Here is a 27,796-nt window from a genome sequence, read left to right on the forward strand (position 1 = left end):
TTCGATTTTGCCTTTTTCTCTAAAAATAGAGCTCTTTATTTAAACAGTTTAGGGTAGGTCCCAACAAGCATTAGGAAATTATTTAAATATGATATAAACATAAAATAAAGCTAGAAATAAATACAAATATCTCAGAGCAATATATAAACTTCTCAGTACCCTAAAGAATCGGAATCTTGCTTTTACTTAGGGCATTGCCTGCTCCACCCCCATTGTTCTTCACATGTGGCCTTGGAGTTCAAGCTATACAGTTCCTGGCCATTGAGTTTATGAAAGGGCTTTGTAAACAGTTCAGTTGCTGAGTACACCTAACTGATAATATTGGCCAGCATGTTCTTTCCTAATGCTGCCCATAGTTTTTTGTTTATAACTTAATGACCATGAAGGAGCTGAACTTTTAGAATTCAAGGAGGGTTCAGCCTATGTCAGAAATTAAACTTTGAAAAAAATACTTAGAAAACACACAAGGTTTCAGAATACAGTGGTTAGTTACTTCACACCAGCCTAAGACAACAGTGACGATAGCTTTTAGGGACTTGGAATTACCTCCTTGAAGCAGCTCAACAGGTTCCAGAAAGGACACTGGGCTTGGTCTGGGCATTTCCCTGGAAACTGGTCCTGAGCCTTCCCCAGTGCCACAGGTACAGCTTGTTTTTCTTCTCCTGTGATGAGTGATGGATGCAGACAAGCCTCATGGGAGAGAAACCCCTGCAGACAGGCACGTGTGTGTGCCTGGGCGTGCAGGCACGTGCATGCCTCCCAGCAGTGGTGAAGGCCCCTGCAACCCTGTGCTCCTTGCCGAGACCTTCGTACTGTTTACTTGGCCAAGGGGACTGGGGTTGCCCTGGCGGGCCAGAGACCCAACCTCCCTCTTAGCAATATATACAGTGAAGTCAACATTTCTGCTTCCTCATCTGAGACAGAAGACAGGATTTGCAGCTTCAAAGGGGGTTTGTTAACTTTTTCTTTAGCAGTGGAGACTCCCAAGCACAATTGCACATGGAAAGTGCTGGAGAAAAATGAGGGGTCCAGGGAGGCTGCTCTGGTTGAACCTGGGGGAACCTCTAGCTTCCCCTGAGATTGAGACTCCTCCTGTGAAGCCCAGGGTCTTTTGGGAACACAGTTTGAGAAGCCCTGGAAGTTTGAGAAGCTTTTCCAGATCATTCTCTCTATGCTATACCTTTATGCTGACTTCTAAACAGCACAGCCCTGTGGGTACAAAGCTTATGAAGATGCTTTTTGCATCACTGGAAAAACGTGTAAGTCCTGGCAGGTGAAATGGCAGAGCCAAGGTTTGTTCTGATCTCTGTGGTTCCCGCAGGGCCACAAAACTGACAAAATTAGGTTACCAAATCAGTTGTTTGAGAACATCCATCACTACCCCCAGGGAAGAACAGTCACCTATTTCCAGAAACAGTGGTTTCTCAAAACTGGAAAGGGAAATAGGACATCTTTACAACCACAATGGGCAACTGAAGGGTCTAAAGTTCTAAGCTGGGGATCACAGGCTTGGGGGCCCAATTCCCTGCTGGGTTGCTTCTTCACCATCAATTAATCAGGCTCCCTAGACAGTGGACCATTTGGTTCTTTCTTTGCCGCGAAAAGGGAGAGGGACCAGGGATCCCCTTGACTGGGCTTCAGCTTTTGAGAACTCAGTTTCCTGACCACAAGGCGGGGGGCAGTGAGGGTGGGAGGTAGGTGGGAGACTTGGAGTGAGAATCCAGTCACTCTGAGTTTAGGATCACAGGTGGGAGATGCCCAGTGGTTCCCCCCCCACCCCCCGCACCGAGCCTGGGTGGATGGGAGAATCCTACTGGTCGCCACGTGGTGAGTGCCAACGATGTGGCAGGCATCACGCGTCTGCCAGAACTCTCGCCACGCCCCAGGTGGTAGCTGGAGAGGAGACTCAGGCACAGAGGAGGAGGGTGTCTCCCCATCCGTCACACAACTGGTAAATGGCAGAGCTGGGATCTGGACCCAGGTCTGTCTGATATTATAGATTGTGAAACGCGTGACTCAGAGACTGGGCTTTCAATGACGACGCCCTTCCCCTTCCTCTGCCTCTCCAACACCCTTGGCCAACTAGATTTTTCTTCACTGGGGCCCACCCTAGGGAACTCATAAACCAGAAGGCCGAGTTCTGCGGAGGAGGAAGCCCAGCGGATGCTGGAGAAAGATGAGAGTCTCTGCTCCACCAGATGTGCCTCCAATTCCTTCTCTCCCCAAAGCCGGATGGGCCCTTGCACTGTCGGCTTTCAGTGTCCACTGGGACCTGACCTTGCCCGTTTCACATTGTCTGGAGATAATCTTTCCAGCTGGCCTATCACCCCAGGGTCAGTGGGGTGATCTGACACCCAACCAACCTCTGACCTCCTCCCATTCTCGTCTCCACCTCTCCTGGTGCTTGGCACAAAGCAGGCAGGTCAGAGGGCGGGTGGCTTCTGATGGCTCAGCCTGGTGGACAGCCTCTAATGGCTGGGGTTCCCCGAGGTACTCTGAAGACCATCTGCTGCCCCAGCAACGATACTCCCAGGATTTTAAGTCTTGGTGACGCCTTGGGTTTCCGGAAAACTCAGCAGCAGCCAGACTCGGAGGCACAGCTCACCTGGCCAAGTAATGCCCCAGGGGTCTGACCTCGGTCCTCTGGAGGCTCTTAGCCCCGCAGCTGCCAGCACCGCTGTCCTCACTTTCTGACTCCCTCCAACCCTCTTCCTCCTCTTCTTCCTCCCCCTCAACATCCTCAGGACTATTGTCCCAGCAGAAGGTCAGTGTCCGAAGAGAAACCGGGGGTTCTCCAGGGACTAGATTTAGCCCTGGTGATGATAAGCCCCAGGTGGTCCAGGAGGAGAGGTTGTCTTTGGGGGGCTCTCCTGAGGAACTGGAGTCCTCGGAGAATTTGGGTGGTGGGAGAGGCTTCTGGTGTTCCTCCCGATGCAGCCCCTGGCCTGGCCCCTTCTTGGCCAAATAGCCGGAGGATCCAGCCTCATCCCAGGAGGAGGAGGAGCCGGCAGTGCTGGCCCAGCTTCTGCCTGAAGAATCGTAGGCAGAGGAGCCTTCCCCCTGGACCAGCGGAGTCCAGGGCCCTCCTGCCTCGGCGGGCCCCGGACTCTGGAGTTCCTGCCCCAGGAAGGGGGGCGGTTCAACGTAGGGCTGGAAGCTGACACCGGGATCCGTGTCCTCTTCATCTGTGTTCTCCTCACCATCCTTCTCCTCAGCGCTGTCCTTCTCTGGTCCGGCCTGGACGGGGGCTGGGGCCCTGACTCTAGAGGTCAGCCTGACCCTTTTGGTCAGTTCCTTTTGGGGACAGAGGATCAGGTTGTGCACGCACTCTGGGCCACTAGGCTGAAAGGTTGCCCTGTAGTGTCTGTGTCCGGAGAAGTTCTGATTTGGGGAGAGAAGAACAGAAGATTAGCCTTTCTGGAAGCATGATTGTTCTAATTTGGGTTCCCTGGGAAATAGACAAGGAAAGAGACAAGCGATTCAAATGGAAGCCGTTTCTCTGGGAAGTCATCCTGGGAAGTGCCAGCAAGGCGCAGCAGCCCGTAGCGGGGTATGGTGAGTCAGGTCACCTCGAGGGCAGCTGGAGCTGAGCCTTGCTGGGGACTTGGAGCGGCTGCAGCACCGGGGCCTCAGAGCACCAGTGGGGGAGGGATGGGGGGGGTGGTGGCGTGAACTCCCTGGCACACGCAGCCTGTGATGTGCACAGGCAGAGAGGGCACCAGAGGCCAGAGAAAGCGTCCAGGTTGCAGGCGCTGGCTTTAGGAGATCGGGCTGGTGATCTACCATGTAACGGAAGGTGGACAGAGGAGCTTGGCAGGCTATGGTCCATAGGGTTGCCAAGAGTCGGACATGACTGAAGCGACTTCGCATGCGTGCATGCTCGGGAAGGTAGAGGGATGGGGCAGGTACGGATGTCTAACACAGAGGTAGTCCTCCAGTGAGTGGGAATCCCCTGCAGGTCCAGGAATGTCAAACACTTCCATGTGGCGAACGCTCAGAGCCCATCCTCAAAGTTCCCACCCAACCCAAGTGCCCACTGAGCCCCATGTATGACTCAGCTTCCCTTTCCAGGCCTCCACTGAACAAATCTGGCCTCTCCAGGCTTCCCTTGTCCCAGTGCCCCAGGTTCTAAGTGAGTGAGCCAGCAGACCAATGAAGAAATTGCAGGGTCTGCCTGTGTAAGACTTACCCTCAGTTAGACGGTGAACAAAGTGCTGGGACCTTTTTAAGATGTCTCCTTTCTGTTCCACCCTCCCCACCTCCCCTCCCGGCACCTCTCCTGAATCCCAAGGCTGGGGGTTCTGCTCTTGGCACTTGACAAATTCTTAGCAGAGATGAAATTATTTTCAAGAGGGATTTAAGGCACTTGTCCCTCCCAGGCTTATCTGCTATTTTAATTTGGTGCCAAAGGAATGAATCACTAATGGTGAAAATTTAGATGGGTAGATAGACGTTTTGCAGTCTAGGCGATCTTGATATTCTACCTGAACTATCTACCAAGTCTAGCTCCACTTCCTTCCTCTTGGACAACCCTCCCTCCCTGTCCCATGCCCCCAGATTTGCCATACCAGGGCCTGTGGCATCTTTGTATGCTGAAGCCAGGGGTTCCCCCTGAAGGTCTTCCACATCACAGGCCCTATGGCAACAGCCAATAGCAGTGGTAGCAGAAGCGGTAGTAGCAACAGGAGCGCCCAGTTGGATCCTAGGAAGAAAAAAAATAATGACTAGAGAAACAGGGGCTCCTATCAGTTGCATCTGAGCTGAGGCTTCACATACATTATCCTATTTAATACTCATAAGAATAAACCCAGGACTTCCCTGGTGATCCAGTGGTTAAGTGCCAACTCAGGTGACACGGGTTCAACCCCTGGTCTGGGAAGATCCCACATGCCTCAAGACAACTAAGCCTGCACACCACTACTTAAGCCCACGCTAGAGCCCGTGCTCCTCAGTGAGAGAAGTCACCGCAATGAGAAGCCCCTGCACCCCAACAAAGAGTAGCCCCCACTTGTGGCAACTAGAGAAAACCCTCTAGCAGCAGTGAAGACCCAGTGCAGCCAAAATAAATGAATACATAAAATTTAAAAAGAAAAAAAAAAACTGAATTAAACCCATCCTACAGATGGTGGAAAGCAAGGTTCACAGAGATTATGTAAACTGCCCAAAGATACATAGTGAGCGGAGGCGAAGCTGGAATTTTAATGGAGGCGAGTCTGTCTCTAGACTTGGGCTCTTAACCACCACGTGATGAAGATCCTAAAGCTCAGGGGGGAAGTCCTCACTTCTGTACCACTTGGCACTCACCCGGGGCTTCCAGGAAGAAGCAGGCGGGCTCGGAGAACTCGCTGTATTTAGGATTGCCAAAGGTGTAGATGGTTCTGGCGCTGAGGCAGTGGTACCCGCTGGTGTCTGGCTGGAGGGGAATCTGGACTGGCTGGCCATGGGGAGTGGCTGGAAACTGGGTCTGTGTGGAAAGAGAAACAGAGGAGAGTGGGCCTGTGGGGGGAACTGGCTCCATGCAGTCAGGATGGGGTGTGTTTGGCAGGTATGGCACAGCTGGGATTCCCACAGCTTCTTTACTTGCACTAAGGCTTAAGCATTAAGTGAGAGCACTTCCCAACACTATCTGGCTTCTCTTCTTCGCTGAGTCTCAAGGTAGAGACGGTTTGGGTTCAAAAGCAGCCCTGCCACTCAAGGTCACTCCCAGGCACACCCCACCAGGGCCCAGTGGTCCTCACTTTCAGGGGCAGATGCCTCAGGTTTCCTACCCTCAGGGCATGTCAAAATATTAGGGTGGAGGAAATCACCCCTGAATATTCACTGGAAGGACTGATGCTGAAGCGGAAGCTCTAATACTTCGGCCACCTGATGCGAAGAGCCGACTCATTGGAAAAGACCCTGATGCTGGGAAAGGTTGAAGGCAAAAGGAGAAAGGGGTGACAGAGGAAATGGTTAGATAGCATCATGGACTCAATGGACATGGATTTGAACAGACTCCAGGAGATGGTGGAGGACAGAGGAGCCTGATATGCTGCAGTCCATGGGGTCACAAAGAGCTGGACCTGACTTAGTGGCTAAACAACAACACGGGGGTATTCACTCAGCCGTTACAGACACAGAAAACTCTAGGGCTGCTTGTCCAACACAGTAGCCACTGGCCACATGGGGCTATTGAACACTTGGAACGTGGCTGGTACCAACCAAGATGCGCTCCAGTATAAAATGCATACCAACTTTCATGAGAGACCAACCCAAAAATCTCAGTAATTTTTATATTAACTACATGTTGAGATGATTACATTCTATTGAATGAAATAAAATCTACTGTGAAAACTAAATTCACTTGTTTCTTTTTACTTAATTGAATGTGGAATGTTTAAGCGACACAGTGTGTTCTGCATTATGTTTCTACTGGACAGTAGAAAGAACAGAAGAACACCTATGAGGTTCTTGAAGGCAAGGATCACATCAGATGAAGATCTTTGTCTCTGGGATCCAGAGTGTGCAGGAGGTCAGGAGTGTGAGTCTGGGTTCAGTAAACAACAGAATGAACAAGAAAAGGGGTCCATAGACTTTAACCTCACCTTTGTTTGAAAATAGTTTTCCTGGAACATGACTATGCCTCTTCGTTTACCTATTTACTTATGGCTCTTTTCATGTTACAGATAGAGCTGAATAGATGTGAGAGACACTATGGCCTGCCAAGTCAAAAATATTTACTCTCTGGCCATTTACGGAAAAAATTTGCTAACCATAAACAAATTTGCTAACCATAAACAAATAGATACAGACATAAGCACACGCATACACAGAAACAAGTCTGAAATTGTATATATGCTGCTGCTGCTAAGTCGCTTTAGTCGTGTCCGACTCTGTGCAACCCCATAGACGGCAGCCTACCAGGCTCCCCCGTCCTTGGGATTCTCCAGGCAAGAACACTGGAGTGGGTTGCCATTTCCTTCTCCAATGCATGAAAGTGAAAAGTGAAAGTGAAGTCATTCAGTCGTGTCCGACCCTTAGCGACCCCATGGACTGCAGCCTACCAGGCTCCTCCGTCCATGGGATTTTCCAGGCAAGAGTACTGGAGTGGGGTGCCATTGCCTTCTCCAAATTGTATATACACCGAAGAGCTATTTCAAATCATCTCTGGATACTTTCGGTTTTCTTCCTAGAATTTATCTGAATTTTCTAGTTTTTTTTTCCTAATGAATCTGGTGCCTCAGCAAGTAGGCCTCCCAGAGCCCGTCACACTTCAATCAGATTTTATTTTTTTAAAAAAGTTTCATAATGAAAACAAAAACAAAAACAAAACTGCCTTGTTGTTACTAGCTGTAATACTCAGGGGAAGGATGTCCTGGACTTGGCCCTTTGGGTGGGGGTTTGGGGCAGAGGTGAGCCACAAGTCAATCACACTGCAAAGTCAAGGGGGTGACTGCAGCAGTGAGGGGTAGGAATGGAAGGCTTCCTGGAGGAGGCATTCAGGGGCAAGGCTCGGAGGGTGAAGAGCTCGGAGGGGATCTGCTGGGAGACTGGGGAAGGGGACTCAGCCTAGGGGGGCGTGAAGGGGGCTTCTCACCTTGTTCTTAGTCCCCTCCTTCCAGAAATCCACCTCATAGTTCAGATCTGGTTGGGGCACACAAGGCGGCAGCTGGTACGTAGCATTGACAATCAGGATCTCCTCTGTCTGGTTGAACACCAGGACAGGCGGGGCTGGCTCCACTGGTGGAAACAGAACGGGACCTGTCAGGACCTTCCGCGGGCCACAGAGCACGCAGGCCCCCGCCTCCAGGCAGGCCTGCTCCTCACCCAGGGCGGAGACAGTTAACCTGCCTTGACGCGCGTTGTCCCTTCCCCCGGGTGCCCTTCACCCGTCCCTGGTCTGTCAGCTTCCTGCCTATCTGTATCAGTATTCTGTTGCTGCCATAACATTGCCACAGCCTTAGTGGCTTATATCAACACAGATTTATCATGTCACAGTTCTGGAGGTAAGAGTCTAGGTGGGCTTGATGGGGTTCTCAACGCTGGGTGGAAATCAAGGTGTCAGCCGGCCTGGGCTCTCCTCTGGGAACTTTGGGGGCAGAATTCACTCCCTCACTCATTATTGTTGTTAGCGGATTTCAGTTCCCTGTAGCTGTGAGGCTGAGGTTTATTTCCATGCTGTTTGTTAGCCGGGAGCCTTTCTCAGCTTCTGAAGACACCTGTGCTTCTTTCTTCTTTTTCTTTTTAAAAAATTTTTTGGCCACACTGCATAGCATTATGGGAATCTTAGTTCCCCGACCTGAGACTGAACCCATGTCATCTGTAGTTGAAACATGGAGTCTTAACCACTGGACTGCCAGGGAAGTCCCAGCACCTGCATTTCTAATCACGTTACCCCTTCATCTTCAAAGCAGAAACACCATATTGAATCCTTCTCACATTTCAACTCTCTCTGATTTCCCCTTCTTCTACATGTCTTCTGCCTCCAGCTGGAGAAAGGTGTCTGCTTTTAAGGACTCAAGGGACTAGATTGGGCCCATTTGGATAATCCAAGATAATCTCACTATTTTAACACCCATAAACTTAAGTAAAATCCCTTTTGCCATCTAATATTAACATTTAACATATTCATAGGTTCAGGGATTAAAGCATGAACATCTTTGGGGGGAGTCATTCTGCCTATCATGGTTCTCCGTATGATTCCTGAGAGACTGAAATTCTTGTCTCTCTCAAGGGCAACATACATTCACCCCATCCTGTGCGTGCAGGCTCAGTTGCTCATCTGTGTCCGACTCTTTGTGACCCCCATGGACTGTAGCCCACCAGGCTCCTCTGTCCATGGGATTCTCCAGGCAAGAATACTGGAAGGGGTTGCCATTTCCTTCTCCGGGGGATCTTCCCAACCCAGGGATCGAACCTGTGTTTCCTGTGTCTCCCGCACTGGTAGGCGGATTCTTTACCATTGAGCCATCTCACCCCGTCCCAAGGCCCCCCAGGGTCTCATCCCTTAACTGCATCAACTCAAATTCCAAAATCTCATCTTCTAAAGTATCTAAATCAGGTTCAGGTGAGAGTCTGGGTACAATGCACTCAGCATGACTCCTGGACTCAATTCCTGTCCACTTGTGGACTGGTGAAAATAAAGTACAAGTTATCTGCTCCCAGTATAAGGAGGTGGGATAGGCAGCGGACAATAACCATGGACATTTTGGTTCAAATAGGGAGAAACAGGAGGTAAAACACTCACTGAGCTGAAGCAGTTTTGAAATCTAGCTACACAAACTGTATTAGATTTTTAGGCCTGGGAACTACATTTCCTTGGCTTTCAACACTGCTCTCTAGGATCTTGGTTCCACTCTCTGAATAATCCTTCTTTTTCATGAAAGATATTTGCAGCTAAATAGTTTACAGTCTGCTTCTTTCCAGTAGAAATTGGGGCACCAATAGCCTTCTTTCATTTCATATTCTCTCTGCTCCTTTTCATCCAAACTGACGCTGTTTCTGCTGATATAAAATGCTCAAGAAGCTTATGGATCTCCTACAGATGTCACGGGGACCTACTGCATCCGACAGAAGCCAGTTCCACATATCTTTTTGGGAAGAGCTATTTCTACTTTTGGTTTTAGCTGAGCTGGCTGAGGGATAACACTTCCGCTTTCTAGAGGCCCCTTAATTTGATTGAGGGGACTGTGTGTCATACCCTTAAATTTCTTCCAAGAGCCTTTTTTCTGGGCCAAACACGTTGATCTGAGGTTTTAGTAGGTGGTTGTACAATCACGTGGGTGTATGAATGCCCAGTTGCTTCAGTCCCGTCCAACTCTTTGCTGCCCCATGGACTGTGGCCCGCCAGGCTCCTCTGTCCACCGGGATTCTCCAGGGAAGAATACTGGAGTGGGTCACTGTGCCCTCATCCAGGGCATCTTCCCCACCCAGGGATCAAACCCGTGTCACCTGTGTCTCCTGCATTGGCAAGCAGGTTTTTTATCTCTGGTGCCACCAGGAAGTCCTGTACAGTTACACCCTTGGCTATTTTTATGTGTCCCACTCCTGGAAGAAATTTCTTAATTTTAGTATCTTTTGCCATCTGGATAGGTTGAGAGTTGTCCAGACATTTGAGTCCTAGCTCCTTTTTGTTTAGGCTCTTTCCTCAATTTCTCTTTCCTCCTTGCATTTTGCTATAGTTGCCAATAATAAACCAGACCATGCCTTCAATATTTTGTTTGGAAATCTCCTTGATAAAGGACCAAAATAATCATTTATGAGTTCTGTTTTCCATACACATGTAGGATACAAATTTGCTCATCATTTTTCAGTATATAAGAGGCATCCCCCTTCCCGAAATTTTCAGTAACATATTCCTCACTTCCTTCTGTGAGGCAGTACCTTTAGTATCCATACTTCTACTAACAGTCTGCTCATGATGATTTAACTATTCTTGAAAGAGATTTCTGGCTTCCTAGGTGGCTCAGTGGTAAAGAATCTGTCTGCCAACGCAGGAGAGGCAGGAGACAAGAGTTCGACTCCTGGGTTGGGGAGATTTCCTGGAGGAGGAAATAGCAACCCATTCCAGTATCCTTGCCTGGAAAATCCCATGGACCTGAAGGGGATGTAGGCTTCCTCTATGAAGTTCTTCACTTCCTTCTGAGCCCTCACTGGCAGAATCTTTAATGTCCATTTCTACTGACAGTCTGATCAAGATTATTTAGGTTTGACTGATGGTTTGAAGATGGAGGGGGCAGTGACAAGGAATAAAGCAACAAGAGAAAATTGATATACCATTGTTCGAAGTCCAGTTGAAATGCCACTTTTTCCATGCTGCCTTCCCTGAGTACCAAATGGCAGGAGCCCTGACCACATTGGTCTTCCCTGCTCTGATTGTGCTCAGGGAAAGCATGGGGCTTCTGCAAGGTGCCACTACTTATGTGATCAGGAAACACCCACTCGACATTGATATGTATTAAGCCCTGGGCAGGGAGCTGAGAGAAGTGGGGAGACGAGGCCCCCATAAATTTTGACCTCAAGGAATGGAGGAAATTAGAGGGAAAATGAAATATTCAAAAACTAACAAAACTCAAGAGAGAAAGTGACCAGGGTCACGGTTGAGTGCAGAAAAAAGGCAGGAAGGATCATTTAAGCCTGAGGTGTGCTCTAGGAGAATCAGAAGAACTTCAGGGAGGAAGAAACAATATAAATTAATTAAAAAAATAAAAAAGTAAGTATGTCTCTGCATCTGTCCCTTTTTTGTTCTAATTCTTATTCCTATTCATCCATCATTCTTCTAGGCAGACAACCTTTTTGTCTGCCTTCCCAGCTTTCTTTTCCTTTTCGTCCATCTGTCCATCTTTTGTGACTATGCTTCTTTTCCTTCCCATCCAAACATCCTTCTCAGTCATCCTTCCTTCTTCCTAATTATCCAATCTTCCTTTCTTTCCAGCTGACATTTCTTCCTTCCTATCCATCCTGTCTTCCTAATCATTTATACTTTCTTTCTTCCTTTCATATAGCCAATCAGCCTACTTTGCTATCCCTCCATCCTTCCTGGCCATCCATTGTTTTCTTTCCATGTATCTTTTCTTCTTGCTTTTCCTTTCTCCTTTGCTTCTCCTTCCCTCTCACCCTTCCCTCCCTTGCCAGGCAGCCAGGCTTCCTTCTATAGTCTCTAGACACTGACCCATCCATCTGAGTTTCATTCCTATCCTGTGCTTCTCCAGCCATACTAGTTCCTTCATAGTAAGCATTTATCCATCCTTGTAGCCTCATCCTTCCCACGCATCCATCACTTCCTCCCTATTGCTTCCACATTTCCTTTCTTCTCATTCATCCATCCTTTTCCTCCATTTGTCAATCCACCCTGCCAGCTTCCTCCCATCCCAATCACTGCTTCTTCCTTCTCTGTCACTCTTTCCTGCCATCCTTCATTAAATCCCTTCCTCCCCTCCGTTCAAGCCCTATTTTGTCCTCAAATATTTTGAGAAGCCTGAATGACAAATTACAGATTTCAGCTCCATGAAGCTATTGTCTGAGTATTTATACTCCCTTTCTTACTCTTGACCCAATCCAGCATCTTGTCCAAGGTCAGAAAGACCTATTTCACATCACATCTCCATCAATTACTAGCCAGTAAGTTTCTTAACTTTTTTAAGTCTTAATTTTTTAATTTTTTTAAAAACATGGGTGGATTAAAATGAACCTCACAGGCCTGTTGTGAGGGTCCGAAATAAAATACACTGGAGAAAAAATTGCTCTCCTCACTTAATGTTAACAATGGTGATTCCTGAAGGTTATAAGCATGGGGAATGTTTTCCTTCCTATTCTTCTCTCTCTTTCCCCTGAAATTTCTATGGTGTACAGAAATTATTTTTTCAACCAAAATTTTAAAAAAATATTTCTGAAAGAGAGAGATTGAACATTAACAAAAATAGGAATAAGTAAAGTGCTTTGTGTAGTTCATAACCAAGGTTGTACACAGTAGAAGATCATGAACCTCATTAGTTGGAGGCACAAATAGAACTGGGTTTCCTTGGTGGCTCAGACAGTAAAGAATCTGCCTGCAATGCAGGAGACCCGGGTTTGATCCCTGGGTTGGGAAGATCCCCTGGGAAAGGGATAGGTTACCCACTCCAGTATTCTTGCCTGGAGAATTCTGTGCTCAGAGGAACCTGGTGGGTTACAGTCCATTCAGTCACAAAGAGTCAGACACAATTGAGTGGCTCACACACACATACACACACACACACACACACACACACACACACACACACACCCCTAACTGCTGGGGCTGGCAAACGCTTCTGATTCCCGGTCACAGAGTCAGGCTACTTGGACTACAGGCTGGGGCCCATGGCGGATGGCTCCAGAGCTGCCCACCGCTTTGGGGAGTGGAGGGCAGATGGCTAGGACAGCAGTGTCACTGAGCTGAGCTCCTGGGCAGACAGCCTCCCTCTCACAGCCCCTTACCCACCTTCAAAGAAGTAATCCATGGACTTGGACTCTACCCAGGGGGACCTGGCGCCGTGTGAAACTGCTTGCACACGCCCCTTGAACTTGTTGCACAGGTCTTGCTTCTCCAGGCACATCAGAGAACACACCAGTTCTTTGGTTCCTGCACACTTTTTCACTCTCCGCCACCTTCTGGGGGGTGCAAAGCTGAGGGAGGAGACAGAAGAGTGTGGGTCATGGATTTGGCCTCTTGGGGTGAGGAAACTTGGAGAACATGTGATTACTTGTCCCTCCATCCCACCTGGTTGTCCAACCATCCATCTGTCCGGCCAGCCAGCCATCGACTGAGACAGAAGAAGGACCGTCCTGTTAGCAGCTTGGACTCAAGAATGACAGATGAGGGTGGGAACCCAGGTTCTGCCCATCACTAGCTCTGGGACCTTCAAGTCCCTAAGCCTGAATCTCCTCATTTGTGATGTCTCCCTCACAGGGCTGCTCTGCTAGTAACCATTCTCCACCACGTTGATTCATTCAGACAATTACAGGCCCCCCGCTGTGTGTCCCACTCTGTGCTGGGTGCTACGTGAATGTCGGAGGGGACACCCAAGTCCATGACTCCAACTTCCTGAGAACACTGAGGTGCAAAGGAGGGACCCACTCGCTGGGCATTATTCTCGGGGAATCGGCAATTCATGGCGGATGAGGTCCTGCCCTCGGAACCGACACTCAGGAAGGAGGGGATTTCCCACCATTGTCACATGACAAGATAAACCCAGGAGCTGGTAAGTGCGGTGAAAACAGGGGAAGGTGAGGTGACTACTTTCTGAAGGCAGCTCAGGAAAGGTCAGGAAGACAGTGCTGAAGCTGAGGATGGGATACTGAGAAGGGAGCCATAAGAAGGGGTGGGGGGAAGGAAATCACAAAAGCAAAAGCCTTGCGATGGGAAGGGACTTGATCAGTCCAGAAAAAAAGCAAGACCAGGGTGGCCAAAGCCCAGTGGACAAGGAACAGAGAGGGTGGGCAGACTGGAGATGAGGACAGAGGTGGGTGGGCAGAGCAGGCAGAGTCTCACCATCTTGGTATGGAGTTTGGATTTTATTCCATATGTCATAGGAAACCGCTGGAAGGTTCTGAACAGGGGGACTGAAGTTATCTGATTTACTTTTTTAAAATATCACTCTGATAAGCCAGCATTTAAACTGAGTTTAGGCCCCCAGTCTGGCATTTTGTCACTGCAGCCCTGGCAGACTAACACATCAGCTTTCTTTCCTTTTGGTGTCCTAATCCTAACAAAGGTCCGTCTAGTCAAAGCTATGGTTTTTCCAGTGGTCATGTATGGATGTGAGAGTTGAACTATAAAGAAAGTTGAGCGCCGAAGAACTGATGCTTTTGAACTGTGGTGTTGAAGAAGACTCTTGAGAGTCCCTTAGACTGCAAGGAGATCCAACCAGTCCATCCTAAAGGAAATCAGTCCTGAATGTTTATTGGAAGGACTGATGTTGAAGCTGAAACTCCAATACTTTGGCCACTTGATGCAAAGAGCTGATTCATTTGAAAAGACCCTGATGCTGGGAAAGATTGAGGGCAGGAGGAGAAGCGAACAACAGAGGATGAGATGGTTGGATGGCATCACTGACTCAATGGACATGAGTTTGAGTAAATTCCGGGAGTTGGTGATGGACAGGGAGGGCCTGACGTCCTGCAGTCCATGAGGTCGCAAAGAGTTGGACATGACTGAGTGATTAAACTGAACTAAACTGAACTGAAGAAATGTTTGCCTGATTCAAGGTCACGAAGATGCTCTTCTGTGCTTTCTTCTATGAGTCTTATAACTTGAGCATTTACATTTCAGCTCTCTTTTATTTTAAAAATTTTCTCTCTTTTCACCTTCTGTTTCTTTTAAGGCATTATCTGCTGTATTTGCTCTTATATTTCTTCTAATTTATTCTTCATTTATGAAATATGGTGGTGGTGGTTGTCATCTGCAGCAACATGGATGGACCTAGAGATTGTCATACTAAGTGAATTAAGTCAGACAGAGGGAGACAGATGTCATATGGTATCACTTATATGTGTAATCTTAAATGATACAAATACTTTGATTTCTCACGGTTCTGGAGACGAGAAGTCCAAGATCAAGGTGTCAGCAGGTCTGCTGTCTTCTGAGGCCTCTCTCTGGAGATGGTCACCTTCCTTCTCCCTGTGTCCCTGCCTGGCCTTTTCTCTGTGTGAGAGCAGCCCTGGTGTCCCCTCCTCTTCTCATAAAGGTGCTAATCCTATTGGCTTAGGGCCTCACCCTTAGAACTGCATTTAATCTTAATTGCCTCTTACATCTTAAATACGGTATACTTGTGACTTTATCTCCAAATACAGTCTCAAGGGTGTTAGGGCTTTAACACATGAGTGACTAAGGGGTGGAACACAATTCAGTCCATAACAAGGAATTACAAATTAAGCTGCTATGAAAATTCACATACAAGTCTTCATATGGATATATGTTTTCACACCTCTTGGATATAGATCTAGGAGTGGAATCTGGGAAGCGTGGTCACTGAATGTGTGACTTTACTAGAAACTGTAAAGCTGTTTTCCAAAGTGACTATATCATTGTAGTTCCCACCAACAATACATAGTCAGTATCCACAAGGGATTGGTTCTAGGATCATCCACTGATACAGAAATCTGCAGTTAAGTTCCCTTACATAAGGGGCTTTGTATCTGCATACAACACTTGCACATCCTCTCATATACTTTAAATCATCTCTAGATCACTTATGATATTTAATATAAATGCAAACACTATGTAAATAATTATAAATATGATGCAAATGCTACATAAATATTTGCTACTGTGTGGCAAATTCAAGTTTGTCTTTTGGAACTATCTGAATTTTTTTAAAAAATATTTTTTTTTCCATGGTTGGTTGAACCTGTGGCTGCAAAACCTCCAAATATGGAGGGCCATATGCCCTCCATACCCAATCCAGTATTCTTGCCTGGGAAATCTCATGGACAGAGGAGGCAGTGGGCTACAATCCCTGGGGTTGCAAAGACTCAGACACGACTTAGCAACTAAACAACAAAATGCCCTCCACATGCTTGTCTACGTTTAGTACTGTCACATCTTTTAATTTTAACCATTCTAGTGGTGTGTGTATTTCCTTGTAGCTTTAATTTGCATTTCCCTAAAGACTAACGATGTTGAACATCTCTTCATATGCTTTTGGGCCATTTACATATCTTCTTTTGTTAAGTGACAATTCAAATATTTTGGGGTGATTCATCTTATTTTTGAGATGTAGGAGTTCTTTATCTATTTTGGATATAAGTTCTTTGTCAGTGTATGTATTGTGAATATATATTTCTCAGTGACTGGCTTTTTCATTGTCTTTGGGGTTTTATTTTTTTAAAGAACAAAAGTTTTAAATTTACTGAAATTCAGTTTATCAGTGTTACTGACTAAATTGTACAGCATCCACCCCCACCCCCCAGCCCCGGTTCATATGTTGAAGCCCTAACACCCCAATGTGACTGTGTTTGGAGATGGGGCCTTTAAAGAGGTAATTAAGATTAAACGCAGTCCTAAGGGTGAGGTCCTAAACCAATAAGACTAGTGCCTTTATGAGAAGAGGAAGGGACACCAGGGCTGCTCTCACACAGAAAAAAGGCCAGGTGAGGACACAGGGAGAAGGAAGGTGACCATCTCCTGAGAAAGGCCTCAGGGGAGCTAATGTAACAAATACCTAAAAATGAGTTAGTGGCTTTACAGTTGGGCTACGGGTAGAAGCTGCAAGGGTTTTAAAGTTTATGTGAGCAAAAGCCAAAATTGCCTTGAAAACACTATTGGTAGGAATATAGACCCCCTTCATGGATTACAGCCTTGTCATGGTGAAGGGGCTTATGTAACTCAATGAAGCTATGAGCCATGCCATGCAGGGTCACCTAGGATGGACGAGTCATGGTTAAGAGCTCTGACAAAATGTGATTCTGGGAGTGATCAGATGGGAAGGAGGAATATCTTATTGGAAACTGGAAGAAAATTGATCCTTGTTATAGAGTAGCAATGAGTGTGGCTGAATTACATCCTAGTGTTTTTATGGAAAATAAGAAATGGAAAGTGATGAATTTTGATACTTAGCTGTGGAGATTTCTAAGAAATATGCTGCAGATGTAACCTGATTTCTTCTTACTGCTTACAGTAAAATGAGAAAGGAGAGAGAGAGAGACAGATAGAAGGAATCGCTAAGCCAAAAGGAACCAGAACTTGAAGATAAGGAAAATTCTCAGCCTATGAATATTGCAAAAAAAAAACAGAAAGCATGTTCTGGAGAGAATGCCAAAGTTGTGGCTTGAAAATCATTTGATAAAGAGATCATGGCTGTGACTCGCAGATTTAATCAGCCATCTCAGTAGAAGCCAGGAATAGAGATGGGATTTTTAAACATATTACCTCAATTCTGTTCATTGAAAAGATCTCAAAGCGATAGTGCAGTACTGATCAGATAGCTACACAGTGTTCTTTAAAACCATTTTTTTTAACCAAACGGAGACATGGCTGATTTCAGGTTTCAGGTGAGGAATTGTGCAAATGAATCTGGAACATCTATTTGCAACAAATGACAATAAAGATATCAAGACTTACTAGGGTCAAGTTCAAAGGACCCAGGAGCCAACCTGAAGGGACTTGCATTGGCCAAATGTGAGACAATTCAAGCTTCAATGAGTAGAATCAATTGCAATGGACTAAACCATTAGATATGTTTAACTACTTGAGTTGGTGATGATAATTAAAAAAAACCAACAAGGTAATCCCCTTTGGGGCATGATAGGGAACCAATTCATTATCTTCCAAGCTGGTCAAGAAAAAAATTCCAAGCATTTATTCTGTCTTGCCTGTATGAACAGTACCACTGAATATCAAATACTACATGAAAGGAAGCATCTTTTTATAAAATAATTCTAGCTAATAAATGAGAAAATAGTACCATTAGAATATCACAGTTTTGGAATCCTCACAGGTGTTTCAAAAGCATAAAAGGAAAGGAAAATATCATAAAAGTCTGAGGTTAGGCTTTCAATTCTTTAATCAATTTATCCCACCTCCACTATGCCTAGCTGTGTGCTTTTGAGCAAAACACCCTCTTAGGGTTTCAATTCCCTCACTGGTAGAGCAGAGTCACTGAATCCTTCCTTGCAGGGCAGTGTGAGATTAAATATGTTTCATGTATGGACACATGCAGACACACAGCAAACACACAGGACAGGCTGGGTATTTTCTGCCTCCTGACACAGTTCTGCACCATTCTTTCTTTTTCTTTTCTTTCTTTAGTTTGGGTGCACTGGGTTTTCGTTGCTGTGTGCGGACTTTCTCTGGTTGTGATGAGCCAGGGCTACTTCCCCATTATGGTGGTTTCTCACGTTGTGAAGCATGGGCTCTAGGGCGCACAGGCTCCGTAGTTGTGGCCCCCGGGCTGAGTTGCCCTGCAGTATGTGGGATCTTCCCAGACCAGGGATTGAACCCAAGTTCCCTGCATTGGCAGGTGGATTCTTAACCACTGGACCACCAGGGAAGGTCCCATCCTCTCTTTTGAAAGCTCTCTACAGTCTGTCCTTTCCCAAGCCAGGCCCCCACCGTTCATATCTGGAGGCTACAGATGGAGGCACCATGATAGAACAGGAAGAGCACAAGCTTTGGGGTCAGACAGATGTGGGTTTTTCTTCTGCTTCCATCACTGACTTCCTTAGGCAAGTCACAGCACCTCTGAGTACCTCCTCACCTCTAACACAGGGGAGATGCAGAGCCTGCAGAAGGGAGGCATTCACGCTAGGCTCCTAGCACTCAGCCTGGCACAGGAAGAGTCCTGAGTATATGGCAGTTCTCCTTCCTGCCTCCTCCTTCCCACCAATTCTAGATTAATGCTGCTGAGTATCTGCTTTTATTAGCTTACTCTCTAATGAAAGATCTTCAGATGACTTCCACCTGTGTGCAAAGATGACAACTCTGCTTTCACTTTTAGACTCCTCTGCATCAGCGGTGGATGCCTGGGCTGCCAAGGTGAGAAGGACCCCAAGGCTCTGTGCAGGCTCCGTGGGGAAAAGGGTGATCATTTTGTGATGCCTATCACAGCTCTGCAAGAGATATTCCTGCTTCCTTTACCTGCTACAGTGTCAAGCACTTTGTCCAGGCTCTCAAGAATTCCATCATCAGGCAATCACAGCTCCATCCATGCCCTGTTCTGACTTTTCTCAAAGATCCTGCCTCGCTCCTGGCAGGTCCATCACCTGGGCACTGTTCTCCATTCAGCATCACCCCCACCTCCAGAACTTTCGTGAATATCCTCTCCCAGTACCTGCCGCATGCTGTCACCCATGGGACTCAGAGAACCAGTGGGTGCCTGCTGGGAGCCAACACATGAGATCCTACCCATGACAAGGTCATGAGGGAGAAAACCTGACAGGGAAGGCGGATCAGGTTTTCAGGGGTTTCAAAAAGGCCAGCTCACGAGATCCCACCCATGACAAGGTCACGAGGAGAAAGCCTGACAGGCAAGGCAGATCAGGTTTTCAGGGATTTCGAAAAGCTGCCCCCGGCGCTCACCTTAAAGATGATGTCTGTCTTTCTGATGCCTGCCTCAATAGACTACTCCCTAATTTCTGTGACACAGGCAGAAGGCCTTCCCCAATCTCTTCCCAAATGAGAATCGATTTAGAACTTTAATCAATAAGTTTCCCAGGTGGTGGTATTTTATGAGATTATACAGGGTGAAAGGAGTGTTTTAATTTAAACTCCTTTGCTGGTATTTTAGTTTGTTTGGCAAATGCATTTATGCCCTTGGTACTAATATGCATGATTGCTTATAATACCCTAATCATAAAATAACATAAAGAACCTGATCATATAAAGGCCCTAACAGACATAGAGCCCTTCGGGGGGTGAGGAAGCCCTATTAGAAAACACAAGAAAAATTATTCTAAAAGTAGCTATTGGGTTAACATTTGCTTGCTGTGTTTTGTTTGCTGTGTTTTTGCTTTTAATGTGCTAAGGTTGTGTTATAGAAACCATTGTTAATATAGTTAAAGATCTAGAGAAATAAGAGCTTAGCCCTAGTGTGGTAACAATGAGATGGTTGTTAATTGTCAGCCAGGAGTGCTAGGCAGAGGCTGCCTCATCAAAGTCACAGAGTCAGTCTGGGGTAAACTTCTCAGATAAATGCAACTGACAACTTCTGCAGAAGGATTAATTTTTGTGTTAACAAGGTTATACTTCTACTCTGTACTGTTGCCCTATGAGACTGCTACCTTTCAGTTAAGGTCACCATAGAAACAGAAAATAGGTTTACATTCACCTGACTTGCATAAAATGTTAATAGGCCCCAAGGCCAGAAGATAATGTACAAGACTGTCATAAACAAAGAAGTGTGCAGAAAACACCCTGGTTTCGTGAAGAACAAGCTGATGTAATGTTAAACTATCTTCCCCTTAGAAATGTACTAATTTAGGGTATAAAAGCCACGGTAAAAAATAAAGCATTGCCAGACTCTGCCAGACTCTGCACCCCCTGTCTGGTCACTCTCTCTCTCTCTCTCCCCCCCTCGCAGACTTGGCCCTATCAAGGCTGGTCTCACGTGTCTTCTCTCTCTTGCCGACGCTGTTCATCCTGAGGGTACCCCCTGGATCCTGCCGAGGCTGGATGGACCCCGGCAGGTGCTGCCCACACTGGATGTAGCTATTTATTGCAGAGAAGCCCCTCTGGCCCCTGCCCACCTCTTCAGGCCCACTGCCCCCCTCCCACCCCCCCCACCAGCTCAGAGGCATCCTTCCACCTTTGATAGGCCACAAAATAGGTCACGTTCTGGGGGTTGCCAGGCCCTGGGAGCCACGTCAGGTACACACTGAAGTCCCGCGAGAGCAGTGTCACGTTCTGGGGAGGGGCCAGGAGGGGCCGCCCTGCGGAGGAGAAAGAGGTCATGAAGCCTGGAGCCATTCTGAGCAGAAGCGTGGCATGGCAGGCGATCGGGTGCTTGCTCAGCTTGAGAGGCAGGCATTGTCCGGGGTGGCTGAAGCAGACGGGATGTGATGTAGGCGGGAGACCCCCGGGGGGCACGATTCCAGTTATAGTTGTGCGACCTACTGGCTGACTACAGCCCCTTCCCCTCCTTAGACCTCAGCAGCCCCTCTGTGCCCATCTGTGCCCACCCTGGCACCTGAGGATTCCAGCAAAACAGCACAGAGCAGAACCATCTGATAGATCCCTGGCCTTCAGGAGGGAATGGTCCTGAGGGGCTCATGGAACAGAGGCTCTGTCCTGTCCTCAGCCATGTCCCCAGGGTCTGCCTGCAAAGGTCCCTAGGCACATAGTAGGTGCACAGTGAAAATGTGTTGAGTGAATGAATGAATACTGTGATGACCTGGATTATCCCCAAGGCCTCCTAACTGCTGTCCCTGCTTCCAGCCTTGTCCCCTCAATCCATTTACCATATGGCAGCAACGGTTAAAATGAAAGTTAAATCATGTCACCCTTTTGCTTTAAAGCCCCAGTGGCTTCTGTTTCACTCCAGGTAAAATCCAAAGTCTTTACAGTCACCCACAGGGCCCTACCCAGTCCGACCCAGGACTCCCCAGGACTCTGTCCACTCCAGCCACACTGGCCCCTTCCTGTTCCTAGAGTGCGATGGGCCTGCACTCACCTCCAGGCCTTTCCACAAGCTGTTCCTTCCGCCTAGACTGTTCTCAACCGGATATTCCATCCGGCTCACTCCTTTGCTTCCTTCCCACCTCTGCTCAGACGTCACTGTCCCAGCGGCTCCTTCCCTGACTGCCTCTAACTTGCCCCTGCTGCCCTCCTTGGCACTCCTTCCTTCTCACTGCTCAGCTTCTGAAATATGCATCTGCTTACCCAGTGGCCCAGTTCCTGCCCTTCCCACGCTCTCAGAATAAAGTCCATGCTCCTTATCAGGGTACGTGCAGCCCTGCCCAGCTTGGCCTGGCCATCTCGTTGAAGTCTTCCTGACAGCTCACCAACACACCTCACTAGGCTGCAGCCAATCTTCCTCTCGCCCTTCTCAAACCACTGCCTTCCTCTGTGTGTCCTTGAACCCACGCATTCTTGAAAGCATGGTATTCACCATCCAATCTTTTAAAGACTTGACTCAAATGTCACTTCCTCTGGGGAGTCTTCCTGACATGTCAGAAGTGGTGGCAAGGCTGCTGCTGCTAGTAAGAGCAGCTAATGTGTCCTGTGTCCTAACTATGTGCCAGGCACGATGCAAAAACTATGTCATCTGCATTTTCTCCTTCAACCTGCCCCACATCTCCAGGAGGCAGGTACTAATTGTGAGTATCACATTACAGATGAGGAAACTGAGGCCCTCTTAGCTAATACATTGCAGAAATGGAATTCAAATCCATCCAGGCCTAGTCAATCCCAACGTCTGGGCTCTTTTAAAAAAATTTTTTTTTAAATTCATTTTTATTTTTGGCTTTGTTGCTATGGGAGGGCTTTCTGGAGTTGTGGGGGGCTGGGCTCTTCATTTTGGTGCATGTCCTTCTCATTGCCACAGCTTCTCTTGTTGCGGCAAACTGGCTCTAGGGCATGAAGGTTTCAGGAGTGGTGCACTGGCCTATTCGCTCTGAAGCATGTGGAATCTTCCCCAACCAGAGATCGAACCCATGTGCCCTGCCTTGGCAGGCTGATTCTTAACCACGGGACCACCAGGGAAATCCCCAAAGTCTGAACTCTGATCACACTTCCTCCCCTAGGTTCTCACGGGGCCTGCTGTTCTTCAGTCACGAAGGCATGCTCAACTCTGCGATTCCATGGATTGCAGCACACCCAGCTTCCCTGTCATCTCCCGGAATTTGCTCAAACTCATGTCCATTGAGTCAGTGACGCCATCCAATCATCTCATCCTTTGTTGCTTGCTTTTCCTCCCACCCTCAATTTTTCCCAGCATCAGGGTCTCATCCGAAAAATGAGTCAGTTCTTCAAATCAGGTGGCTAAGGTATTGGAGCTTCAGCATCAGTCCCTCCAGTGAATATTCACGGTTGATTTCCTTTAGGATTGACTGGTTTGATCTCCTTGGTGTCCAAGGGATTCTCAACAGTCCTCCAGCACCACAATTCAAAAACATCAATTCTTTGGCGCTCAGCTTTCTTTATGTGAGCCCAACTCTCACATCTGTACATAACTGGAAAAACCATAGCTTTGACGAGACGGACCTTTGCTGGCAAAGTGATGTCTCTGCTTTTTAATATGCTGTCTAGGTTTTTCATAGCTTTTCTTCCAAGGAGTAAGCGTCTATTAATTTTGTGGCTGCAGCCACCATCTGCAGTGATTCTGGAGCCCAAGAAAATAAAGTCTGCCACTGTTTCCACTTTTTCCTTCTATGTTCGGCATTATTCTTCCAACATCTGTGGCTCACTGCTGCTCAAGAACATCTCTTGATCACTGCATGCCAGAAGTTTCAAAGAGGGCTACAACTCCACTCCTGCCCTTTAAGTACCCATGGTCCCATGGAGAATTCAGTTACCTGAAGGGTCACATGCGCCGTGATAGAAATCCATACAGTATACAGAAGGGCATCAGGGAAGGTGGGGCCCATTCTGCTGATGGCCCTCAGTTCAGGTCCACACTCCCGCCTTTTTAGACCCAAATGTGGGCTCCTGCTTTCACCCCAACCTGTGTCCTGTCGTTGGAACTGGATCACCAGGACGCTGATGCTGACAGTGCTCCCAGTTTCTGGACTTTCTAGCAGGTGGCTGGCAGGAGGCCAAAATCCGTCTACCAGTGGCTTATCTGAGAATAGGCCTCAAGTCTGAGCTCGGCCGCAATGGAGAAATAGCAGCCAGAGTAGTTGCCCTCTGGGTGCTCAGCTGCTCTGTGGTGTCTGACTCTTTGAGATCCTGGACTGTAGCCCGCCAGGCCCCTCTGTCCATGGATTTCCCAGGCAAGAATACTGGAGTGGGCTGCCGTTTCCTTCTCTGGGGGATCTTCCTGACCCAGGGATCGAACCTGTGTGTCCTGCATTGGCAGGCGGATTCTTTACCACTGAGCCCCCTGGCAATCCGTTACCCTCTACTGAGCCTTTGAAAGGTGCCAGGCACAAGGGTGGCATTCAGTCAAATCCCCATTCAATCAAAACCTCACTCAGTCCTCAGGACAAACCACTATGTGGTGTAGGCGTCAATCCCCTTCCACAGAAGGGGCTACACACCCTTTAAGACAGAAGTGGCTACACACCCATTACACAGTAATAATTTAAGAGCTAGAAGGGCCCTTGGACATAATATAATATTGATGTTAAAAGCCAACATTTGTCTGAGCAACTTTTTTGTGCTGGGCACCACATTATTCTAATTAAGTGTCACAACCCAACTGCCTGAGGCTACACACCCATTATGTGTGGGAGCCAGGATTAGAACCTGGATTCAGCTTTGCTTCATCCTAAACCGTCACACCACAGCTTGTGTTCTGTACATTAAATATTCATCAAGTGTAAGGATAGCTAGGGCTAGACAGCAAAACGATTGAGTTTGATGGTGAAAAGGGGAGTACAGAGGACCCCTCCCCTCCCACCACGTAGGTATCCTGTTCCTCATCAGCTGCTGTAACACTGCGGTGAAGGCACCAGGAGCTGGGGAGTCCCTGAGCTGACCCGGGTGGAAGAACCGGCCGCCCGCAGCACCGCCAAAGCTGGCCGTGCTCGCTTCAGCCTCAGTCTTCCCTGTTCTGTGTGTCTCACCAATGCCTTCCTTCTTGGGTAATTCCCTTAACTGCTCTGAGCCTCAGTTTCCACATCTGAAAAGGGAGAAAATACTACCTACCTTTAGGACAGTTGGGCTGTGACGCTTAACTAGAATAATGTGGTGCCCAGCACAAAGAAGTTGCTCAGACAAATGTTGGCTTTTAGCATCAATATTAGATTATGTCTAAGGGCCCTTCTAAGCTCTTAAATTATTAGTCTAAGATCAGGGCGATATCCTGGCTCCAATCTGGGCTCCTTCTCCCTGGATTAGCTGGGGTTTGGTGGTTGGATCCCAACCACCCAAGGTGTTTTGTACCCTGTCAACTTATTTACTAGTGAGGGCGCAGAAAAAAAAAAATGTGACTTGTTAGAACGGTAGCACAGCTTAGACTAAGCGGGTGGTCCTTCCCCCCAGGCCTGGGTGGAACTTTTGACACCTCGAGTTGGGAGGAGGGGGAGGATAGGGGACTCCCCCAACCCCTCCACACTCCCCAACCACCGGCCCCCCACCCCCCGCCCTGCCCCCAGCCAGCGAGGGCAGAGCACTTTTGCTTGGTTTCCTGTACCAATGAGGGTCAAGTGTGGTGGTATTCATTCAGCGGACAGGGCTTTTAGGAAACCTTAAAAAGAGCTTTATAAAAGACAAATGCAGCTGACTTTTGAACTGTCACTATCTGTTTTTCTGTGTTCACCTGGACCTAAACTGGCACTAGAAAATTGGATCAGTTCCTTCCCGTAAAGGAATTTCAGACTCGAGTCTGTTAAGAAAGTGAAGTGAAGTCGCTCAGTCGCGTCTGACTCTTTGCGACCCCATGGACTGCAGTATGCCAGGCTCCTCTGTCCGTCCGTGGGATTTTCCAGGCAAGAGTACTGGAGTGGCGAGTCTGTTTAGTCCCCGGTTAGAAAAAACCAGGTGGTGGCGGGTTGGGGGCGGGGAGGGGGGAGGGATGGGCTCTGCTGATTCGCACCACCAGGGTTACCCCGCACAGACCTCCGCCCGGGCACTCCCTCCCAGGGTCGGTCTGAATTGGGTGCAGACCGGATGGAGCGCCCCCGCGGCCCCGCGCCCGCCCCGCGGCCCCGAGCCCTTACCTGGAGCTGACTGCAGCAGGCACAGGAGCAGGGGGGCCCAGCGTCGGGCCCCCGTCATGCCGGCCCTCCCGCGGCCCCGGGGGGTACCAGATCAGGCCTCCGACACCTCCGGCCTCCTGGTTCACACCGGGCAGGTGATGCGACTGGCAGCCAATAGGAGGCCGAGTCACGGGCCCGCCCCTCCGGGGGCGTGGCCAGGGAGGCGCCCGGGGCTTCCCCTGGGGCCGCCCCGCTCAAACCCTCCAGGAGCTCCCCAAAGCCTCTACTTCGTTTTTTTTCTGCCGGATCCCGGTGAGGGGATGGAGTGGGGGGGAGATCAGTAAATCCGCGTATGGAGGGAAGGGAGAAGAGGAAAACTGTTCATAGTTAGTAATCACAGGAATTTCAACACGGGACTTGAAACAAGACAAACTAGTTCAGGGCCAGTTTAAGAACGTAGTCTCAGACACCACTGGGTGTATCCGGGTGCGTTCCAAGTGCCAGGTTCCAGGTCAAGCACTTTGGCCCGTTATTTACTTTAATTCCAGCGACAATGGGGGGGCGGTGCGGGGTCCGTCCTGTTATTCTCTACACCCTTCACGTGGGAATGACAGCCTCCAGAGCTTCCTGGGCATGTTCCCGGGAACACTGGTCCCTCTGATGCCAAAGCCTGTGGCGTGGTACCTGCCACAGGATCAGTAATCGCTTCCAGACAATGGAACAAGCCTCACCACGGAAGAGTCTACAGTCATTAAAAAAAAGATGCTGCCAAGACATACGTAGTCACTCAGGGATATTTACTCAGTAGCAGAAAAGCAAGTACCAAAATACGAGCACATTAAAAAAGTGTGTGCCTATAGGCATTTGTGGGCGTCCCAGGAGGCACGGGTGGTAAAGTATCTGCCCATGCAGGAGATGCAAGAGACTCAGGTTCAACCGGTGGATGGGAGGATCCCCTGGAGTAGGAAATAATGGCCCGCTCTGATATTATTGCCTGGAAAATTCCATGGACAGAGGACGCTGGCGGGCTACAGTCCATGAGTTTGCAAAGAACCGGATACAACTGAGCAGGCACACACACATAGGCATAGAGAGATTTGGAAGGGTATAACCCCAGTATGTTCCAGTAGTCATGTATGGATGTGAGAGTTGGACTATAAAGAAAGCTGAGCGCCGAAGAATTGATGCTTTTGAACTGTGGTGTTGGAGAAGACTCTTGAGAGTTCCTTGGACTGCAAGGAGATCCAACCAGTCCATCCCAAAGGAAATCAATCTTGAATATTTGTTGGAAGGATTGATGCTGAAGCTGAAGTTACAATACTTTGGCCACCTGATGCAAAGAGCTGACTCGTTGGAAAAGACCCTGATGCTGGGAAAGATTGAAGGCAGAAGGAGAAGGGGATGACAGAGAATGAGATGTTGGATGGCATCACCGACTCAATGGACATGAATTTGACCAAACTCTGGGAGATGGTGAAGAACAGGGAAGCCTGGTGTGCTGCAGTCCATGGGGTTGCAAAGAGTTGGACAGGACTGAGCAACTGAACTGAACTGTACTGAACACCAATACGTTAGCGTTTGTTATCTCAATGGTGAGGATATTTTTAAGTTTTCTTCTTTCTGTTTACGTCTAACTTCTAAAGTTAAGTAATTAAATTAATCCAAAACTAATTTCTAATTAATATATATTGTTTTTCCAACAAGAAAAGTCACTTGTATTCTAAAGAATAATCATACCTTTCCTTTATGAACTCTATTGTTTTCTGTTCTTCCACAACTCTCAAAGGAGGTTTTGCTTCCTCTTAACAGATGAGGAATCTGCCATTCTGAGAACCCAGAGAGCTCACGCAGGTGCTGAATTCTGGATTCAGTCCCAGGCCTGTCTGACTTCACGGCTACACTGCCTCTGGGTAACTGCTTTGTTCATTCTCTGGGCCTCAGTAATGGGCCTGGTAACTGTTGATCAGTTGTGACCAAGCCCGTGAACCAGGACCAGTGAAGTTGCAGAGAGAATCCTGGGGCTCGTCTGATTGGGTTCCGGCAGCTCTTGAGAGAGAATGCA

General features: G+C 48.0%; 1 protein-coding gene across 2 annotated transcripts; it reads right to left on the reverse strand.

The window, feature by feature from the left end:
* IFNLR1 (interferon lambda receptor 1) lies at positions 1-25,885 on the reverse strand. Of its 2 annotated transcripts, none has more exons than XM_043909247.1 (7): positions 25,756-25,885; positions 20,742-20,865; positions 12,941-13,125; positions 7,577-7,719; positions 5,305-5,464; positions 4,569-4,702; positions 1-3,381 (listed from the first exon to the last, which is right to left on the reverse strand). In XM_043909247.1, exons 1-7 carry the CDS (start codon positions 25,811-25,813, stop codon positions 2,602-2,604), a joined length of 1,584 nt encoding a protein of 527 aa, XP_043765182.1. In that variant the 5' UTR covers positions 25,814-25,885; the 3' UTR covers positions 1-2,601. The 2 variants fall into 2 exon arrangements, with proteins under 2 accessions (XP_043765182.1, XP_043765183.1); XM_043909248.1 differs by lacking the exon at positions 25,756-25,885 and adding an exon at positions 21,606-21,725.
* Between the last annotated feature and the right edge of the window lie 1,911 nt (positions 25,886-27,796).

Source organism: Cervus elaphus, chromosome 8 (assembly GCF_910594005.1).
Source record: "Cervus elaphus chromosome 8, mCerEla1.1, whole genome shotgun sequence".
Classification (NCBI taxonomy): domain Eukaryota; kingdom Metazoa; phylum Chordata; class Mammalia; order Artiodactyla; family Cervidae; genus Cervus; species Cervus elaphus.